We start from the raw sequence: 22,200 nt of genomic DNA, 5'->3' as shown, positions 1-22,200 counted from the left end.
GCCTTGGCTCTCTGCGCACCGCTCTGCAGCTCCTTCCCGGGGTATTGCACGTTGAAATGTCCACACAGCCGTTTGTCAAACCCTGCAGTGCTACACTTCCCACCCCCCCTTTATGCCAACAAACATAACAGTTGTCACGGTTTCATTTATTAAGTCTTTTTACCCCCCTTTAAAAAAAAAAGAAGCCTGCCTTTTTTTTTCTGTCGGTAATCGACTCTGAGCAACTCTGCTTGGTATTTTTGTTTGTTGTGGGGAGTTTTAGTGACCCTCCACAACGGTAGCCACAGCCCATCTCCCCGAGCGTGTGTCTGCTTTAATCCTAACCTGTGAATAATTAATTTCCACCGTCAAAAATGTCACGGAGCCATAAATGGAGCCTTTATGTGAGATACCTATCAATACAGCCCTGATGCCATATTAGCATTGATGGAGCTAAATATTAAAGGGGATAGATGGCCTGCTTCTGTTTTGTGCGTAAAAGTGCTCAGACTCCAAAAGGAGCTCCACTGCAATCGATGGCCGGAGCGTTGCTCCTCCTCTAAACTTCAATCTCCCCACATGATTGATGATCTCGGGGAGCTTTGATAATTGACTACTCTGAGGTAAGGCACGAATTTCTATCAAGAGAGGGGATTGGGCGAAAGAAACATACAAAATTACTTTCTTTCACTTCACTCCCCCCCCCCCCCCCCCCCCCCCCCCCCCCCCCTTTCTTGGAAAAGTTCATTCGGGGCTTAGAGGGGTGCTGCGTGCAGTTTAATTTGCTTCAAAAATTAAAAAAGAAGACCTGAGCAATAATTAGCTGAAAGATTAGGAGGTATTACCGAGATATTATGTAGACACAGCGACTTATAACCAGAGAACAGATAACAAGTAAGCATCAATCATAAGATCCTCGGATGATTTCATGCATTCAAATATGTTGTTATACTTATGTCACCGCAAGAATGGGGGAAAAAAGTAGAAACAAAAATATGTTTGTTTTTTGGTCTTTTGTAATGTTTCCATTTCACCGTGCGTAAAAGTTTGGACGCGTGGTGCGTAATTCTGCTTTTAAAATGAAACCACGGTTGCTCCAACTCATACTTCGTGCAGTTTATTTCATTCAGTGTTGTGCCGGTGTAACTCGGAGCAGTTGCAGCCCCAAGTGTCCGCACTGGTAAAAAAAAAAAAAAAAAAAGAAGAAGAAGAAGAAAAAAAAAAAGAATTCCATTCATCCCTCTCTGCTTTTTCTTCAGGTCTCTTCTCGGCGAAAAGGGGAATTGGGTGGGAGTTGGAGCTGTGCTGGTTTGCCTTTTCTACCCCCAGTGTGGAGTTTGAAGCCGTCCCCGTGCCTCGCATGTACTCTGCATATCACACGAGTTGGTCTCTCCTCTCTCTTTTCTGGAGCTGCTGCAGGACTGGCTATGGCCACCACTACTTCCGGGATCCGTCATTTCATTCGCCCACCGCTCAGCGCTGCGAACTGACTCTGTTTCTATAAGCAAGCTAGCAGCCAACCTGCCAACACTCGCTGACACTCACTCATCTCAGTCGCGCCAGATAGACGAAATACCTACGGGGGGAAAGCAAGGAAAGATCCGAGTCGCAATCTCTTAATTTCTCCTGCTTTTTTTTCCCCCCCTCTTCTTTTTTTCTTCTTCTTCTTCTTCTTTTCTTTGCAGTGATAATAAAACAAGATAGCGATCTGGAAGCGTTAAAGGAGACGCGGACTCGCGGGATGAAAACGGACTAAAAAGATTCGTCCTTCTCTTGAACATCATCACCAACCGTCATTCATTCATTACCTTGACAACCTCTGGCTTTGATTGACAGCTGGAGTGGCAAAAAGCCATGAGACACGACAGTTTAGTTACATGCAGGTTGTTGATGGGCCGATTGTAACCTTCACTTTGGCACGTTTTTTTTTTTTCTCCCCCCTTTTTGCCGAGGAAAGAGGGAAAACAAGAGAAATTGCAAAACTCTCCGATGCGACGATTTCAACTGAACCACACTGGCGAATAGGAGCATTCGCAAAGTTGGTTGAAAAGAGGAATCCTGCCACTAAATCACTTTCCGACCGGGACTGGGATATTAAATATACGACAGATTCAGGAGTTTATTGGAGCGCAGCCTGATGGCGCAAAGGGTAGGTTTTAAATCTCCTACACTTATACCTGTTCAAATCCACCGTAGGGAGGCCGTCGTGTCGCTAACCCCCTCGTCGGGCGGAGGCGAATTTACAAAGTATTCATATCAAAGCCGCTATATTGGACATTTTTGCAGCGCCCTTACTCTTCGAGCGAAGTGACAGCCTCCCCTCCGCGACAGTCGTGGAGCAGTTTCACACGAGAGACTCCAAACGAATTCGCTCTCTCCACTCACCAAAGTCTCTGTCGGCGAGCGTCTGAGTTATTATGTTTTTGGTAAAGACAAACCGTTTCATATTTACAGCACATAGCACTTTTCTACACCCCGGTCCGCGGCGCGTTTTCCACGCGTTGTTATTGGGGGTTTTTTTGTTTTGTTGCTGTTTTCCTCCTTTGCGTGAACTCGCAACGAGACGTGCATGCTTCTCTCTCTCTCTCTCTCTCGCTCCTTTTTTGTTGTTTTTGCGTAAAAACACTTTGCAACATGTTGTCTCCAAAAAAAGTAACCGGGCAGCCCGCTGACTTGTGCTCTGATTTTCATCCCCAGTACGATGAGCTGGCCCACTACGGTGGGATGGACGGAGTCTCGGCGTCGATGTACGGGGACCCGCACGGTCCCCGGCCGCTTCCCCAGGTCCACCACCTGAACCACGGACCGCCGCTGCACGCCAGCCAGCACTACGGAGCCCACGCTCCGCACCCGAACGTTATGCCCACCAGCATGGGCTCCGCTGTCAACGACGTTTTAAAGAGGGATAAAGATCAAATTTATGGGTAAGGCTTTTTTTTTTTTTTTTGCACGAGCCAAACACGCGTGCAGATATCATTATAACTTTTTTTATTTTTATTTTTTTATTTTTTTTTTGTGGTATTGTTTTGTTGCTTTTCTGCAACTTCGCCGGAGCTGCTCCCTCCACCGCCGCCGAATATAAATAGTGATTTGTACAGGTTGCACGGCAAAATTTGGCATCTGTCGCAGCTCCGTTGTTGGGTCAGGGGAGTTGTGTGGATGTGTCATTTTCTACGCGTTGTGAGGAAGGCACCGTCGAGGCTGCAGTGAGTGGGAGTAAGCCTCGAGCTGGAAATACAAAACTATAAAATAATGTGCAAGCTTCTCGGTGCACGACGACCCAAGCTCGAAAGTCACAGGCTGCATGGAAGTGTAATAATAATAATAATAAACGACTATATTTCTTACCTAACAAGTTCATCTTTTAAAGTTTGCTTTAATGTTACAGAGCACGGTTATTTGACTCAGATACGTGCAGAAACTTGTCAGTAACACACACACTCACTCACACACACCCACACACACACACACACACACAGCGCGTCCAAACGCAACCGTGCGTCTTTACAACTTTGTAACTTATTCTCCAAAAATGACAGAAACCGTGTTCGTAGTTTTCGGACGTTGCTCAACACGTGTACGCAAGACGGACGATAATCCGCCGTGTATCATCATAATCTGGGATGTAGCAGAGTAAATCCACTTCATCTCTTTTGCTCACATTGTGGACTAGAGTTCATACCTTCATTCATGGACGGACGCAAATCCAAAATGATACAAATACAGAAACCTGTGCCATGCTCTATGAAGTTACGTTTTCCCTTCCAATACATTTTATTTGAGCTTTTTAAAATTATTTTAGTTGTGTTCATGTTGTTCTACGACTGGAAGTTAGAGTTCGCCCATATTATTTTTTTTTTAATTCCCCTCCGCGTCACTGTTAAAACTATACGCCTGTTATGGACGAATTGGCCGAGTCCTCTGTGCACCTCTGGCGTGGCGCTGCAAAATTAGTATTTCTTTTTCAAGTTCTTTAGCAAACTGCATAATTCCTGCAAAGTGCTCGGGGAGCACCGCTGTGCGTGTCGGTCTTGTGTTTTGTGGACTCCTGTTGACTCCTCTGCCGTTTATCGTTTTGCACTGCGAGAAGTGTCAGTCGGTTCATGTCACGCGCCACGTAAAATCCTTCATTTTGTCAAATCGAGCACTTGAAATATTCCAGATGCGTATTTTTCTTCTTTTTTTTTTGTCTGTCTGTCTTAAAAATCAAAAAAAGAATTCTCTTGAATCCAGTCCAGACCGTTTGGGGGTTTTTCTTTAGTTGTTGTCTTATCCCTATTGTGATCAGGCGATGTCTCTGGATAGAGGGAGAGATCAGGGGCGAGAAAATTAGTAGGAACAATATCTCATCAAACTGTGTGATAATTTATGGGGGGGGGGGGAGTATAGGTTTTTAAAGGGTCGATTGGACATCTTTTGCAGTGGGCTTGTGCTCAGGCTTGTGTTTCCCTTCTTGCAGTCACCCTTTATTCCCACTGCTCGCACTGGTTTTTGAGAAGTGCGAGCTGGCGACGTGTACTCCGAGGGAGCCCGGCGTAGCAGGCGGCGACGTCTGCTCCTCAGACTCCTTCAATGAGGACATTGCAGTCTTTGCCAAACAGGTCAATTTTTTAAATATTTTTTCCAAACAAAGTACACATGTATTGTGGATGTTGTGGCCAGCGTCATGACGCATGGTTTTCTGCCTCTCACATAATTTTTTGTTTTTGTTTTTGCCACAAAACAATTTCTCTTCAGTGACATGAAATTAAAGTGTGTGTTCTCTGCAAAAAAAAAACAAAAAAAAATGAACAAAAATAATGCTTAATTCAAACGTTGTGTCATTAATGAAATTTGGAGTTGCATTGTCAATCCAGTTCTGAAAAAAATACGCACACATTCCATACCCAAACTAACTTCGACATTTGCTGTGTTATTTTATTCTCTTTAGGTCCGAGCAGAAAAACCTTTATTTTCATCAAATCCAGAGTTGGACAATTTGGTAAGTGAGCACACCCTTTGACCCCCTGTGCCATCTCAGCGACCGCCGCGTATCGCTGCGGTTGTCGCAGCCGCGCACTCTGTTTTTGGACCGTGCACACTGTGGAGTGTCCGCCGCATCGCACGGTCACTGAGGGGAACATGTGATTTGAAACTCCCCGCACGCATCTCAGATCGGTTCTGAAGTGGAGCTGTGCGACCACATTCGCCGCTGTCATTGTCCAGCCTTCCCCCTTTTCAACTGACCCAGCTGACCATGCAGTGTGTAGTGACTGGAGAAATAGATGTTTTCTTCCTGCCTGGCTGTACACTCCAAAGTGTGTGTGTGTGTGTGTGTGTGTGTGTGTGTGTGTGTGTGTGTGTGTGTGTGTGTGTGTGTGTGTGTGTGTGTGTGTGTGTGTGTGTGTGTGTGTGTGTGTGTGTGTGTGTGTGTGTGTTGATTTGTAATATCAATTCTGATTATCTTTCTTTTACTTTCAGATGATACAAGCCATACAAGTATTGCGGTTTCACCTCTTGGAATTAGAAAAGGTAAATATTGTAAATCTTCACGTTGGTCTTTTTCTGACCTGTGGCAAATGCACTGACGCCACCTGCACGAACGTCCTGTGTGTTAATGGAACTGATATTATTGAACGTGCGTCAGTGCACTGTTTTAAAAAAAAAAATAATAAAAAAAATAAATAAACCGACCTGTGTTGGGGGCAGAAAGTTTTCATTTTCATAAAATATGCCATTTTATTTAGCCAACTATTTGTGCAGCTGAAGTGAATATTGATCAAAGACGCTGGAGCCTCTTTGCTCACGTTGCACGGTCTTATCGATCCGCAGATTTAGTTTCAGCTGCTCATTATTTCGCCAGCTTAACTGCATGCTCTTTATCTATTTTTTTATTTTTATTTTTGTCGTTCAACTTGTTGCTCAGGTCTCATGAGAATAATAAGCCCCGCAACAATTTTCACTATTGTTTCCTCGCCGCCGATAATGCCCAATAATCGTGGAGCTATTCTTGGACTTGGCCTCGGCGTCTTTCACCTCTCATCCGGAAAAAAAATTAAAACAACTTTTTTTTCTTCTTTCTTCTTCACCTTGTCTATAGGTGCACGAGCTCTGCGACAATTTTTGCCACCGGTACATCAGTTGTTTGAAAGGAAAAATGCCAATAGATCTAGTAATCGACGAACGGGATGGCAGCTCGAAATCAGATCACGAAGAACTCTCGGGATCATCGACTAACCTTGCAGATCACGTAAGTAACACAACCGTTTGTTGCATTCGTGATGTGGCGTGCTCTCGTCGTGCGTCTCTGCTGCTGATGGGGAGGATACCTGAGCAGACTGGAACGTTAAGGGACAGTTGTACTGGAATTGCAGACCATTTCAGAAAAGTGGTCAGATTAGTTGTGATGTTTCTCATCATGCCAGTTTTTTTTTGTTTTTTTTGTGGGTGGGTGGTGGTGGTGGTGGTGGGGGGGGGGGTACTTAGCCTCCGCTGCAGTGCGTGACCCCGCTGTGCCATCAGTAAATAGAGCCTGCTCTGTTCTGCGAGGGGAAGCTGTCGATCGATGTTCTAAGGTCAAAAGCTAGATGTGATACAATAGAGCGAGTTATTGTTTTAGTCTTTTGATTAGGGGCGGTCATGTGTGCATAATGCGTCCGTGCTTGCTTGTGTGCCCGAGGTTTCAGTGTGTGTGTGTGTGTGTGTGTGTGTGTGTTTATTAGAGTGTGTGTTTATTAGTGTGCGCGTGCGTAAATCGCCGCCGTGCGTTATGGAGAGTTGCACGCCGAAGAGGGGGGAAAAAACGTGAGGCAATTATCTGTTACGCAGGTTTAACGTTAAAGCAGGGTATCAGTGCTAAGCTGTAGCTTTAGGCCAATATTTAAAAAGAAAGGGGCTTTATATTTGGGACTGTGGGAGCTGGATGTGGCCTGCGCGTAAAGCTGTGGGTTTTGCTGCAGAGGTGGAGAAAGTGGTAGCCTATTGGAATAGATCTCCGAGCTAAAGGCTTACCATCAATGTCAAGTTCACAAGGCATATGATGGTTCGTCTGGAGGCCTTTCCACTGCCGTTGATGTTAATGTGTTTAATTGTTCCGTATTGATTCGCCGCGCGGTTCGCTCTGCAGTGGCGTTCTCCTCTGCTCCCCGCTTTATGGCTGGAGGCTCCATAATGCTGAATTCAATTATGTGCACCTGAAGAAACAGGAGCTTTAAATTTGAAAATCGATGTCTTGGTTTTAAATCGTGCATTTTCGGTGTAATAAACACAGAATGCCCCCCCCCCCCTCGCTGCATGGATCGAGCTGACAGTGTATTATTGAGTTGATATCTGTCCCGCGCGCATGTGATAGAGCCATAATGTTTGGGTGGGAAAGAGATGAGCGCCCATCGCAACAAAGTGACTAGTTAATATCTGCGCAGCAGCACAAGGCCAAGCCTATTAGGAATTAAAGCAGATTTAAGTGTTATGCAGAGTCACCGCGCTGCATCTGTTGCTGTCTGGCCGTTCGCCCCCAATAGCGGTGGATTCCCTCTGAAAGCCCGGCGCGTTTGGCCATAGGGCCACGCAGCCGCGCCGCACAGGGCTGAATTAAACCACGATTAGACCCAAGATGCCGACGCTGCTTCGAGGGAAGAAACGGCAATATTGTGGTCCTCCAACACAAGTGCAGAAATGAGGCATGCTGTTGTTTATGTTGTGGAGATTAGATAAACTGGCCTGTTTAGTTCCGTGGCAGATGGTCGAGACTGACGCCAATTTCCAATGGTGTCTCCCGCGCTGCAGAGGCGCCATCAGCCTTTGCCATGAGTCCACTTGTGAGGAATATTTTTTGATGGTTAGAAAAATTTGACATGCCAATAAAGCAAATCAGGAGAGGCAATAAACAGAGGAGGTTGCACGACAAGTCATTTGTCTCGATGTCATTTGGACCAAACACCTCATTAGGTATTAAAGTTGTGATGGATTTATTTCACTTTTGTGGCACCAATGAACTTTTTATTACACTGTGGTGGAGAGGTTTTTTTGGGCGGGTTTTTTTACGGTTTTTTTGCTGTTCTGTCTGAGTTGAAAAAAAGGATTTTATATTCTGCAGCCTTCTTTTTGACAAATACAAACACAACACCTTATCTTTGTACAGTGTGTGTGAGCATGTGTTCACCCTGCAGGGTGCTTTATTTGCAGAAAGTGAAGCTGTTGAGGAAAAATGTGGACAGTGCAGTCGGGATCTAAAAACCTTGGAGTAAATATTAAACTTCCTTAGGAGACATTTCCATATCTAATTAAAAAAAAAAGAGTCCAGCTCTGCATGCCTGAAAATGTGTTTTGAATATTGAAGAACAATGCACAAAATTGCAACTGGCTGCAGAACTGCACCCGCGGATGGAAAAGCGATTTCTGTCCTACTTGCCTTGATTTATTTATTTTATTTTTTCATTTGTATTTGGCTCTATTTTATTATTCATTTCTGTCCTTGCCTCTCATCGTTGAGAGGAAGGCGGTTTGATAGTTAGATATGCTAATTTATTTAGTTAGAATCTCTCACGTCCATTTTTCTTTGCTTTGATATGCATTTTTAATATATAGCCCTGGGCTACATCTCATTTGGCGAAAGTTGGTTTTTCTGGAGATGATGAGGCTCTTCACTGGGAAGGAGGCAGCCCATTGAGCTTGTTTGTGTGTGTGTGTGTGTGTGTGTGTGTGTGTGTGTGTGTGTGTGTGTGTGTGTGTGTGTGTGTGTGTGTGTGTGTGTGTGTGTGTGTGTGTGTGTGTGTGTGTGTGTGTGTGTGTGTGTGTGTGTGTGTGTGTGTGTGTGTGTGTGTGTGTGTGTGTGTGTGTGTGTGTCCTTTCTCTACCTCCTTCTGCTCCCCTCCTCTCCCCTCTCTGTACCTGACAGTAAGAGCATAATAAGCACAGTTTTATTTACACTTGAATGCTGCATTGTCTTAGAGATGATTGGATTATGGTATAGCCAGAGCGCGATGAGGTCTCTTGCTGACACTGTTGATTTCCCGTCTTCGCTTGCGGTGACTGTCTCTACCATGTAGCCCACCCAAGGATTTTCCTAACTCATTGGCCCTCCTCAGATCAACCCCGTCCTATTTAAGGACGAGGGTGATCTGAAGAAAAAAATATGTTGTATTACACATGAAGGGTGATGGAGGGTGGAAAAAAACACAGAGGGTGTAGATTTGTAAACGGTTGATACAGTGTGTGTGTGTGTGTGTGTGTGTGTGTGTGTGTGTGTGTGTGTGCGTGTGTGTGTGTGTGTGCTCTTGTCAATGGTTTGCTCTCTTGTCTTTTAATTAATGAATACAATTTCTGTCTTTTCTGTGCTACATCCAATTAGGGAGGCAAATAGAATTAATGGCGTCTGAATATTATCTGTTCTAATGAATTAGCCTTTGTGTCTTCCCGTGCTATTGTGCTGCTTCTTCAGTCAAGGTTACATATTAACAGAGGGCTTTTCGTTTCCTCAATGCATATGCATTATGTGCTTTTGAAGCGGCCTTTGAATTTCTGCATAGTTCCAGATTTGTCTTACAGAATGTCCGTAGGATCTGCAGGACCCGCCACTTTGTTTTGGAGAGCTTTGCTCAGGGAGTGATAGTATAGTTCCCATAGAGGTTGTGGTGTCGCTTATCTACACTTTGCATGGCTGGAAAGGGAAAATGGGGGGGGGAGACCTTTCCGTTTACATTTGATTCTTTGGTCCAGGCTCTGGGCGCAGACCATTGGTCAGATATGGTGATGTCACAGGCTCAGTCAAGTAATGCAATAGTTTATGTTGCGCCCATGCTGTGATTTACTGCAGTGGAGGTGCGTGCTTATAGTGATGTCCTGTTTGTGTACTTCGCTGTGCATGGCGCAGCGCACACGCGGCCCTCTGCCTCCCCTCTCTGTGGACGGCGAGCCCTCGGGCCGAGCTGGCCTGCTGAACCGTGGAATTTCTCCGTTCTGGAGGTGTTCTAATTCAACTAGCTTTGTTCTCCTCGGGGACCAACTATGTTTGGATCTCTCCCTCTTGCTCAGTGCACCGCCGACTTGGACCGCTCTGTCTGTTCCGCACAATTGTTTTGTGATGGTGGGATGTCTGGCCCTTACATTTCCTATTTGATTAGTGTTCAGAGGCAGGGCCCTGTTGGCAGGCATATCTAATCATCGCTACCGTGGCTGGAGAGAGGCTCGGCTCACTTGTTGAGCCTCTCGCACTCCCATTCCTTTAACTGCATGTGTGCTGTAAATGAAGGCGATGAAAAATAGCTGCCCAGCATTGATGTTTAAGACCACGGGATGTTGACTTGCATCAAAAATACAACATATGCTGCTAATGATGGTACGGACACATATTTACATATTCATCTGAAAGAGTTATTTGTTAAAAAGCAATATATGAAAGTAGAATTGTCTATAATGACTGTTTTATATTTATGACATCTCATATTTGGGATGTGTCATTTTGATGGGTGCCAAACCCATGAATCACAATAGTTGTCACATTTCTTATTTTTTATTTAATCTCTTCTTTCTGAAGACATATTTGCACATCTAATGTGCCATTCACTACTATGGTTGTATTTGCCTCAGAGGAAGTTTTCAAGCATCTATACAATTCCTCGTGTCTGTTAAAACACACTGCATTGAATTATTAGCAGCTAAATTAAGGAATCGTTATATTCAGGATAATTGAGGGTGTTGTAAGTACTCAGCTGTTCAATAGAAGTGCGCCTTCACTTTTCTAAAGCGGCTGTGTATAATTACGTGCTCAACCCAACCATTTTTTTTTTTAAAAAAGCATGTGAGGACTTTATCCCTGTTTATGCCAGGTGGCAAGATGTGTCTTGAAATGTCAGGTCGCTTTATGATTTATAGACAATGTTTCTGTTGTGTCAGCGATTTTGTACGTGTTCAGCATGGGATCCCTGTAGCTGCTCCTCATACAGTACAATGCACACACACACACACACACACACACACACGCACACACGCTGCAACAGCAGCGGGCCCCTTCTCAGCCTACCTTACATTGCTACTACACCAACATATTTCTTCCGCTCCCTCTGGGTTCTAGGGGAATTTGCGGGAAATTCAATGATGCCGCTAAATCAATTTTATTTGAAATTCCTAGGGATGTAGGCAGAGTGCAGTGAGGGAAGTGAGATTGTGCCAGGCAGGTGTTTGTAAATGAGAAACAGGGGACAGGAGCAGAGAGAGCAGGCGAATGCTGCCGTCTCTCCTGTGGCCTGGCTGCACTACAAGCCCTCTCCCCATATTGTCTCCTGCTTTATTAATTACAACTTGTATTATCAGCCGCCAGTTGCTAACCCCGGCAAACAGAAAAGGCTGCCCCTAGAGACCACACTTCTTTTGTATCTTTTCTCTATCTTGTCCTATTGTGCGTGTGTGCGTGTGTGCGTGTGCGTGTTCCTGCCTGCACATCACATTTATTTGAGATTGCTTGCCGGCGCTCTCCTCCTCCTCCTCCTCCTCCTCCTGGTAACACTGCTCTTTAACACAATTAGTGAAGAGCATGGAGTGAACCATGTTTGACTCCTAATTATGCCCAGCTTTAGGGAATAGTCACATGGGCTGGAGGCCTTTTTTTCTTCTTCGTCGTTTCCTCTTTTGATTCTTTCCTCTATGTTTTATCGAGGACTTCTCGTGTAGGTTGAAGGAGACTGTTGGGGTAACAGCAACTTGTTTGAACTTTATCAGACCCACGGGGATTACGACAAAATGGTTGTGTTTGTGTTTGTGTTGTGCGGCGCGGTGTCTGATGATGCACCCTCCGTAGCTCAGAGAGGCCCACTAAATTATTCATGGGCAGGAAAGGCTGTTGCTTTTGTAGCCTTTGTCGAGCGTGGAAAGTTAACGCTGTTGTTTTTTTGATATTTGTCGTCTTGTTTTGCAGACGGTGCTATGAATGAGAGGTGACTCACAGGTATTAAAAGGGTAGCGTGGGTTTCATTAATAATATCCACTGCTTGGATGGTCCCACTGTACACTGCTTTATTATCATTAGGTCATATAAAGTGCTGCGGCCTGCTTTTTGCCCTGGAAGAACCAAACTAACGCAGCTTTATCTATACCGCTGCATACAGGCCCATTAAACCCACAGAGTAGCAAATCACAGCAAAATATCGTTCCCCTTAACACCATTAGCTGAGGTGTCTTTGAATTTAATTTAGTGCCAGCACCATTAAAAATGACACATTACTCTGCAATGATAGCTAAATTAAGTCCTATCGATTCAGCTGTTGCATTAAAACCATGTGGCCATAGCTGGCAAGTGTTAGAGAGCGAGAGAGAGGGAGAACAAGAGAGCGACAGTGTGAGAGCGGCGAGCAGAGGTTTTCAGGTCTGTCTCACGACTGGCTGGCAGTGGGTGTCTCGCTGCGAGGAAGCAGAACCCAGTCATTTTCTTCTCTTGGAACAACAACAGCCCGCTCAGTGCACAGAGACAAGCTCTGCTAAAATACATTATGCACTCGGGGAGTCTGGGATTTTTACCTCGGCCCTCCCTCCGTGTTCCATGCGACGGAGACAAAATTAAAGTGTGCGAGACGTTTGACGCGCTTCTCCCACATTATCGATTATACTCGGACTAAAGTAGGCCGCGTTGAGAATAACAGAAAAACGACTACGACAACAGACCTTGTTTCCTGTGAAGAATACCACGTGTTGAGCAGAGGCCCAGAGAGTTAACACATCAGAATCGCCCATCCCTCTCAGGACAGGGACACTTTACCCTGCGTTGTACTTTGAAGGGCTAAAAACCCACGTATGGGCTATTGTTCCCCCCCGTCTCCTCACCCCTCTTCTGAGCAATTTTCCGAGCTCTTTATCCGATTGCCATTCGGCGAACAGCTGACGCTGAGAGGGGCCTTGAGTGGAGCGGAGGGTCTGAAGGGCCTTGTGTGTTTCTGTCTGCTGCTTTCAGCTCCGAGCTGTTTAAGAAAACAGCCCTCCTTCCCCAAAAAACTTAGCAGATAAAAGGGCCCCGCTCACAGGCATAGCAGCCGCCTCGCCTCCGCAGCAGAACAAGCAGCAGCACATCAGGACTGCGCACCCAGGGGATCCTCCGCAGCCGCTTGTCTTGTAGCCTCTGTATCCGTGCAAACCTCCACTAGTCTCCAGGCCCTTTCCTGTCTGTCCTCCTCGAGTACAACTCACTCTGACTGGGGCAACAAAGCAGGCGGGCAGGCTCCTCTCTGGCGGGAGCTGAGGGAAAAGAAGTTCATCAGGAACACTACACAATTTAGAAAAGAAAATGGTGAAAACGGTCCCTTTTTTGGAATATTCTTTCCGCTTTCGTATGTATATATGTGTGTGTGTGTGTGTGTTTGTGTGTGTTAGAGGAAGGGGGGAAAAAAAAAAAAACCCATAGCGGGAACTGAGAAGTGGGTTGAGGTTTGTGGGAAGACTTGGTGCAGGCCTGTGTTTGTTTGGCTTGGGCTTTGCTCATGGGGCTGCTTCTCTTGGGCCCCAGACAAAGTTGGGCTTACATTCGCCAACATTTTGTCATCATGCTCAGGTGACATGTTAAATTGGGAAAGACTGGCTAGGGTCGTGTGTGCGCTACGAAGCCGCATCAACTCTGTCCGAGCGGCTGTTTGGAGTGTGCATTCGGTCGAAGCCTGTGTGTTTTGCGGGCACGAGTGTAGTAAATGACGTGATCGGCCTGTCCGTCGATTGCCTGGATGGCAGAGGAAATTCCACCTCCAGCCTGCCTTCATGTGGCACTGATAAAGCCTTTCCTGTACAGTGTACAGTAGAAAATCCTGTTTCCCCGTGCGCACTGACGGGGCAGTGGCAGTGAACAGGAAAGAGGGGAGGATGAGAGAAAAATTAACTTTAGAAGGAGCGAAGGAGAAAAGAAAGTCGCCTCAAAAAAGCTCTGAATTTGTTTATGGGCATTTCTTCGAAGTTAGTCAGCTGAGATTTAACACTCTTTTGTGTCTGTATATATAAAAGTGAGTGTGTGCGCATGTGTGTTTATTCTTCTTGCTCTATTATGTCATTAGCATGTGTGTGTAAGTGTATTTCTGCAGGCCTCTGTGGGCGTGTGCGTGTGCGTGTGCGTGTGCGTGTGTGTGTGTGTGTGTGTGTGTGACAGTGTGGGCGTGTAGACATTTTTGGCAGATTAGCAGGAGAATCACTGTCATATCTTATTTTCATTTCTGACAGTGGTAATGATTAATGGTGGCTGTGGTGTGTTTGGACTTTTTACCTCTATATTTCTCACTTGACACGGAAGTCTCAATTGGTTATGGTATAAACGAACTCCACCGGGCTCTGCCATATGTGTTTAGACAATCGCTCAGGAGTGCTCTACTCGCAACGTTCAAAATCAAACGCCACATTAACCGTGCTGCGTTTTGCTTTCATGCATTAATGAAACACTTTGATTACACTGTTTTGACTTATTGCCAGCTGCTTTAGTGCATTCGTTTCTTTCTGTTCATTTATTATTATAGTGGCTTTGTTGATTGTCTGTTAGCCGGGGCTCTTCGCCTTGCCAGGAGAATATATGCAGGCCAAGGGCCCTTACTGTGCCTGTAGACTCATACAGATGTCACTCTCATGTTTCCACCATACTCATATGGCCTCTCTCTCTCTCTCTCTCTCCCTCCCCCTCCTCCCCCCTTCTCCCCCTTGCTGCTGCTCTCTGTGCTCCTGGTTTGCGGTTTGGACGGGGAATGTGGATGGATGCACGGATGGATGGATGGATCCCACGCTCGCTTTCTCTCTTTTCAAAACCTCAGAACCCAGCTTCCTGGAGAGACCACGATGACGCCACCTCCACACACTCGGCCGGCACACCGGGGCCCTCCAGCGGGGGACACGCTTCGCAGAGCGGTGACAACAGCAGTGAACAAGGTAAGCCAGCACAGAAACGGGCATGTGCGCGCACGCACTCACTCGAGCACTTACTCAATCGTACATAGATAAGGGCACAGATCCATGCAGGACATATTAATCAATATGCATGAGCGGAGTTGCCAGCACTTCAATTTAACCCCATTTAATGTGAGATCTGCAATGAATAGAACGCACATCTGTACATTAACACCCCAGTCCTTCCTGTTTCACGTCGGATTATCCGTTTTTTTGACTGGCGTCCATGTAAACACATAGTCACACCTAAAAATGAACACGCTTATCCACACTTACACTCAACAAGCAACAGCCACTGTAACACACCGACCCATTGAGGGGCTTTCCAGAGTGGTTGCTATTTTGAGACCTGAACAAAAACCTGTGATTAATACAATAATTCTGCCAGTTCTTGCCTCCATTTAAACCGCATTAACTTTGCTCTTGCACAAGAGCCGCTAATTATGTCCCGGTGAGCCTTGTGTTATCCTGTACACGACCTGCCAAACAGCAATAATGCACTTAAAAACAAATGTATTTGAATTTGCTACAGATAGTGTGTGTAAGTCACAGTTGACTGCCTCGTATTTTTGTCACGGTCTGCATCAATTTTGACATGTAAATTACCAAAAGCACACGCGGTGAGTCGCGGGTTTAGACGTGAGGCCAAACATCAAAACAGTGTGAGATGAGAGTTGTTGATTAAATGCAACTGCCGCCTGAACTAAGAGAGCAGATGATGAGCTCTTGGCCTTTTTTTTTCTTGTTTTGAACGCGCCATGATCTCCTTTCACCGGCGGCAGAGTGTGTGCGTGTGCGTGTGCACGTGTGCGGGTCTCCTCCTGTGTCTGTGCATGCCCTCTGGCAGTGTCCAGGGCTTTGCATGAAATTTCATCACACCCTCTACACACACACACAAACCCACTCGGAACTCTCTGACACACTCACACCAGCTATCTGGTGTACACCAGTACAGTGGAGCCGCTCGCTGTGTCCGTTTCAAGGCTATCGCTTTGCCAATAAGCGATCGAATGTATCGATGGGATGTGATGGGCGAAGGGATCTGTGGTGGGGCAGTTCAAATCGGACAGAGGCGGTTGTTGAAGCTTCTGAAGCATCGCTGACCACAGCAGACCTCTGTGGTCGGCCGTGTCAGGACTAGTTGGAGAGGAGAAGGCGATGGTAGCTCGGGCTTGGCTCAGCATCGGCATGTCTGTCTAGGCGTAACGAAGGAATGGTTAATAACGTGACACTTATTTGACACCTTAATTGATCCTGATAGGGATAACTCTCCTTTTGCAGGGTGCAGGGACAGATAACGTCACACCTTTCTTGCTCGAGGACACTTCAGCAGTTCAGATGACGCTGGGCTTCCCGCATTCGTGGTGATCAAGAATCTGGAAGTTATAACATTAATTAATAACACTACATGATTGCAGGTCAGAAGTGTAGAGCGTATGTTTTTGCACTCCTCTTTGCAATTGCAAGTAGCACGGGAGATGAAGTCTGCAGGAATAACAGTGAGAAGGAGGAAGGGGGTGAGAGAAAGAAATGCACTGCCTATTGATTATCTTACACACATAAGTACAAGTGACCTGTAATCCACAGAGCACTTATCGACTCCTCTCCCCACCGTATCCAGTAACAGCGGATCAATACGGGCCAAAGACAGTTACGGTACGGCACCGCGCACTGGGCCAAGAGAGACTCGGACTAGATCCGGGCCAGACCAGAGCCTGACCTACGATGAAGAGTGCTTTAAATGCTTGATCCTCCAGTTGAAAGTTAAAAAAAACAAGGCAAAAAAAAAAAAATAAGCTGAATAGAATCAGAGATATCAAAGAAGGCAAAAGGCAGAGCTGTTAAAGTACAGAGGTGAAAGAGTAGAGAAGGTGAAAAAGTAGGAAGAGCGAGGAAAAGGAGAGAGAGGGAGAGAGAGAGAGAGAGAGAGGGCAGCTGATTTAATGGTCTAATGAGGCCGTCCTCCAGCCAGTTGTTTTGTGTGAGGCATGCTCTGACCTTTCGCTCCGCTCGGGAGCCCTGCCGCCTCATTTTTCACATTCTTGCAATTACGTTAACGCTTGAAGCGCTCGCTGACTCCCGACTCTGGCCCTTCCATTCTGACAGAGCCTTCCCTCCCCAACCTCTCCACCTTCCCCTCCTCTCCTCCGCTCCACTCCACTCCGCTCCACTCCGCGCCGCTCGCTCCACGCATGAACTCGCCTCCTATCTCAATACATTTCCACATAAAATTTGTAGTCCACACTCTCAAGTCCACAGAGGGAACGTGAAATGTGTGCTTCACTTCAGTAATGGGGTCTTTAACAGCCTGGCCCCTGTTAAAAGGGGTGACGGCGTGGATCAGTCGAGGACGACAGAATAGATGGGAGCGAGTGAGAGCGAGGCGGGGAGAGAGAAAAGAGTTGGAGTCCAACAGGACTTTTTGGTCTCGGCTGCCAAGAAAAACATCAACTTGCTTCCCCGACTTTCCATCTTGAAAGGTGGGTTGTGCGTGTGCCGGTGGCTTGAAAAACATTTACCCCGAAAATTGATCCAGAAGCGTTGAATATGTGACTCCAGTCTATTTCATTCCAGCGGTGAAGCATTTCTGAAGGTGGCCAAGTCAAACTGTCTTTAAGAGTAAAACGCTTTAACTTGTTTCCTCCTTTGCCTTTGGCTGATGTTTGGGGATGCACAGCGGACCAGAGTGCATAACACACATAACTTTTTTCTTTTCTTTTCCAAAAAGCACTGTTATGTGTAGTGATACAACACTCCGGCTCGTATCTCAGCACTGAGCGTTGTTGTGAACCTGTGCCAAAAAAACGGTTCAACAAGTGCACAAATATATATGGCCCCTCTTGTGGAATAATTGATTGTCAAGCTATAAACCGGGGTGAAGCATGGTCATAGCTGTTTGTAAAGATTGCCAGTTTAGGTTCTGACACATATGAAAAAAGGGATTCAGTTTCAGTGCAATCCTCAAATCTGCAACCTCTCCCCTCCCACTGCTCTTCACAAACTTTCCTCTCTTTTCTTTTTTCTTTCCCTTTTCTCAGAATTTCCCTCCAGAAAAAGAAAATGTGAATTATCACCCTCAGGGCAAATGCTGCACTCTCACTTACTGACTCTTTGAGAGTCACTCCCTATGTGCTGGCTGAATAAACAAATATCAGTGAAGGGGGGTGGTTCAGAAGGTAACACACAATAACTCCACTGGCTCCGTTTGCACATCATTTTGATTAACAGTCCTTTGGAGCTGCTCCAAGCTTTATCTGGAAACATCAGAAACATCGGTTGCAGGGAGTTAAACTTGATGAATGTGCGTGCCTTAAGATAGCGCTCGTTTCCAAGCAGGTGTCCGTAATATGTTAAACACCTAAAGTGTGATGGAGCAGCGTGATGAAATGCTCTGCACTTTTGCCCACACCAAACACAGTACAGTCAAATGCACTCAGTCATGAAATGTAAATCCCCAACACTGATTCAGCACGGTAGGTAATGTTTCTCCCCTCTTGCTGTATGCGCGTATATGTGTTTCTGAGTGTGTGTGTGTGTGTGTGTGTGTGTGTTTGAGTGCTTGCTTCAGCTCCAGTCCACACTTGTAATTATTAGCTATGCACGGAGACCAAATCCACATTGACATCTTGAGTGGGTGAGCAAAGGGGCTTTCTGTACGATTCCCTGATTCTACTGTAGCAGTCAAAAAAAAGGGCTCAACAGAAGAGAGGGGAAAGCATTTTGTACATTTTCTCAGCAATTGAACAATCCCCACGCTCTGCGGATAGACGGACTCCCCAGAGAGACCGAGAGAGGCAGAGATGGAGCAAAAGGGAGGAAGAGAGGGAGAGCCTGAGTGTTCGGCTCCAAGGGAGCATGCTGCGCTTGATGGAGTTGTGGTGCATGTGTGTGTGTGTGTGTGTGTGTGTGTGTGTGTGTGTGTGTGTGTGTGTGTGTGTGTGTGTGTGTGTGTGTGTGTGTGTGTGTGTGTGTGTGTGTGTGTGTGTGTGTGATTGTGTGTGTGTGTGTGTGTGATTGTGTGATTGTTTGTGTGTGTATGCGTGGGGAGTGTGGTGAGCTCCCTTGGCCCTGGCTGGGACGCCCCACTCAGCAAGGTCTTTGTGGTTGAGCTTACTGGAGAGAGAGAGAGGGAGGGGAGGGGGGGGTCATTCCTGGTTGGGACATGATTCCCTGTGTCCGCCCAGAGAGTTCCGACATGGACAAGGCCTGTTGAATCTGGCATTTTCTTTTTTTAGTTTTTTCTTTTACAGATGATCTTAGGGCTCAAGGAGATGCGCAAATTAATTAGGAGAAAGAAGGAAGAAGAAGAAAAAAAACATGTTGTTGCCACAACAGTGAAAACTCCAAAATCTCAGCTAAACGCAAGATGGAAGCCTTGTTGCATTTTAGTAGCTTACTGTTTATTCCAACCCTGGAGTTATCAGTGAGGTGTGTGTGTGTGTGTGTGTGTGTGTGTGTGTGTGTGTGTGTGTGTGTGTGTGTGTGTGTGTGTGTGTGTGTGTGTGTGTGTGTGTGTGTGTGTGTGTGTGTGTGTGTGTGTGTGTGTGTGTGTGTGTACTAGCTGGTTCCCTCTAAGTGCCTGTTAGAGTTTAATTTAGTGTAGTAATTAAAGCTGAACACTGGCCCATAAACAACAGATAAACAATAAAGCAGACCCAAGCCCTGCTGTTTCATGGCTCTCACTCCCAGCTGTTGGAGCACTGATAATTTTTACACAGTGCCCCCACCCCACCGCAAAACACAATGCTGAAGCAACAAGGGTGTGGATGTGTTGTAAATGCGGGCACGGGTATATGTGTGCAACGGCGGAGGCTGGACCGGAGAGAGAAAAAAAAAAAAAAGGCCAAAGAAACACAAACACACAGGATATGTCCACTTCCCCTTCTCAAAAAAGAAAAAACACACAGAGAGCCACAGCGAGGCCATCAGAAAAGTGGAGCTTGCCACTTGAAAGACCTCCGGCTCAGTGGCAACAGCAATCACATAAACATTCAGCAGAGTACAGCCATGGTGCACCGTCAAACTATACCTTGCGATACCTCGCGCTCGGCGACAACAAGTGGAAGCAAGCGGCGCCCAAAAGAAAATACCTGTTTAATGAGGACGACAACGCGGCAGTGTTTCTCAACCAGCTACCGTGTGCAACTTTCGCCTCGTCACTACATGTCGGGCCCACGTTAGTCAGGTGCCTCCTGTGCAACGTGTCTGCCGGACGGTTTTGTTGGGAAGGGGTAGGGCCATTGTTGAAAGCCGAGAAGAGTTGCTGTGCAGGGGGAGAAAACACAGTACGGAGGGGATACTTTCATGATCCCATTAGCATAAGAGAGGCTAAATTATTCATGTGGAGTGCTTAATCTATAGGGAAAAGTATAGTTAATGCACATAGTTTTAAAATGGATCTCTCCCTGCCTCTGCTCTAACACCAGATTCTTGCTGGATTCAGCATTCACGGGCATTTACGGGAACGGCTGTCACTCTCCCTCGCACACACACACACACACACACACACACACACACACACACACACACACACACACACACACGTGGTATGTGTGGGCATACGTGCGCCCTTGCTTAAGCACCGCTGCACTTCAGGCTGTTTCAAGGGGCTCTGCTCTCAGGCTCATCCCCACTCTCCATAAGTCCCTTTCTCATCCTCTCTCTTTCTCTCTCTCTCTCTCTCTCTCTCTCTCACCACCTCTCTTTCCATTTGTTCCTCCACCTCTCCTTTCTCCCAGCCCCTTCCTCTCTCGCCGTCTCCCCCACACTCTTCTCCTCCCTCACCCCTCTCCGTCTCACTCTCGGTACCACAGACTACCTGGCCCTCATCCAGAATGTGATTAAAGAGAATGATCAGCTCCCTCAGCTCCCTCCTTCCTTCCTCCCTTCCGCTCTGTCTCTCTGTCTTTCATCTGACCCCGCGCTACGTTCTACAGAGTCTACGGATCACTAGAGAGGGAAATAAAAAAAAATGAAAAACATGAAAACGGCGAAAGAAAAGAAACTGTAAATGGATGAGGGCTGCCAGAAAGAGTCGGCTCCACTTCCAGTAGAAGTCCACAACATCACCACCACTCTGCCCGTCCGTCCACACTGCAGCTCCAGCTTTCCCACTCTTCCTCTCAGCGTCTCCTTCCCACCGCTTCTCCCTTTCTCCCTCTCCCCGCCGCCTCGGCCCTGACTGGGGCCTGGTCCCTTTGGTCTGTAATCACGAACAGGCCCCCGGCGCGACCCGACCCAACCCAACCCAGCCCAGCCCAACCCACACTGCCCTAGCTGGGCCAGGAACTGGGTCCTACACGGCAGGAAAGGCGCATTAACTGGGTCAGACTAATGTGCAAACTAATGTTTGGAGAACATAGGGAAAAAATTACCCAGATTATTCTGACAGCAGCTGAGGAGAATGTCTGTTTTGCGCCATTAAGGGAAAGCTTGGGGGAAACGTTTTTTCTTTCCCCCCCCCCCCCTCTTTCTGTCTTTCTCTGAGAAGTAGATGAAGACCAGCTTATCTGGGAGTGAGTTGTGCATAATTAAAAAGCAGAAAGGAAACCGTTGACGGGAAGTAAACTACAGCAAAGAGAAGAATGACTTTTTCTCTCTTCTACCCAAAGGCTTGGACCAAAAAACAAAGGGTGCAGTGCTGCTGTATCAGTTCATTGTGCAGTGGGTTTACACACCCATGTTCCGTTGCTGATTACTCTAGTGTATGTGGTGATGATGAGGAGTGCACAGGGGTTATGATGTAATATGGCTAAAAGGGATTTGAGCGCATGCCCCAAAGGGCATTTCCACGTCCATTAATGCCGCTGCCGCCGCCGTATTTTCACAAGGACGACATCGCTCTGCTTCTTTAAAGGGGAGAGTGTTTTCCTAGGAAATGTTCCGTCTTGTTTCAGCAGGCTAGCCTGAAGGGGGTCAGCCTCGCAGTCACCCTTAAGAGGTGATAATCCAATTGCTCTAGTCTTCGCCAGATTTGTTTTCCTCTAGTGTGTGTGTGTGTGTGTGTGTGTGTGTGTGTGTGTGTGTGTGTGTGTGTGTGTGTGTGTGTGTGTGTGTGTGTGTGTGTGTGTGTGTGTGTGTGTGTGTGTGTGTGTGTGTGTGTGTGTGTGTGTGTGTGTGTGTGTGTGTGTGTGTGTGTGTGTGTGTGTGTGTGTGTGTGTGTGTTTACAGAGAGTGTAAGCATGCGTGTGTGAATTTAAAAGACAGATAATGGGAGGCAGAGGCAGCAAGATGCCACCGGTTTCTTCTATGTCCAACCCGGGGCCCCACTCTAGATCAGAGAGAGGTTACGCAGGCCAAGTCTGTCAAAGGCACACCTGCAGGGAAACTCCAAAAACCCTGACT

At 46.6% G+C, this 22,200-nt stretch overlaps 1 protein-coding gene across 8 annotated transcripts in view; it reads left to right on the top strand.

Moving 5' to 3' along the window:
• The first annotated feature begins 1,234 nt into the window (after positions 1–1,234).
• Positions 1,235–22,200, top strand: part of meis2a (Meis homeobox 2a) — an 80,669-nt gene continuing 59,703 nt past the window's right edge. For 2 of the 8 annotated variants that reach the window (XM_035610288.2, XM_035610289.1), the window contains exons 1-7: positions 1,239–2,128; positions 2,677–2,903; positions 4,439–4,580; positions 4,910–4,960; positions 5,440–5,490; positions 6,059–6,208; positions 14,724–14,838. In XM_035610288.2, the coding sequence (XP_035466181.1) occupies positions 2,117–2,128; positions 2,677–2,903; positions 4,439–4,580; positions 4,910–4,960; positions 5,440–5,490; positions 6,059–6,208; positions 14,724–14,838 (748 nt within the window). In that variant the 5' untranslated portion in view covers positions 1,239–2,116. Of the gene's footprint in view, positions 2,129–2,248; positions 2,406–2,676; positions 2,904–4,438; positions 4,581–4,909; positions 4,961–5,439; positions 5,491–6,058; positions 6,209–14,723; positions 14,839–22,200 lie in introns of those variants that run through there. The other 6 variants (XM_035610287.2, XM_035610291.1, XM_035610286.2 and 3 more) reach the window with 5 other exon arrangements.

Source organism: Scophthalmus maximus, chromosome 15 (assembly GCF_022379125.1).
Source record: "Scophthalmus maximus strain ysfricsl-2021 chromosome 15, ASM2237912v1, whole genome shotgun sequence".
Lineage (NCBI taxonomy): Eukaryota > Metazoa > Chordata > Actinopteri > Pleuronectiformes > Scophthalmidae > Scophthalmus > Scophthalmus maximus.
This window is presented reverse-complemented; position numbering and strand designations above follow the sequence as displayed.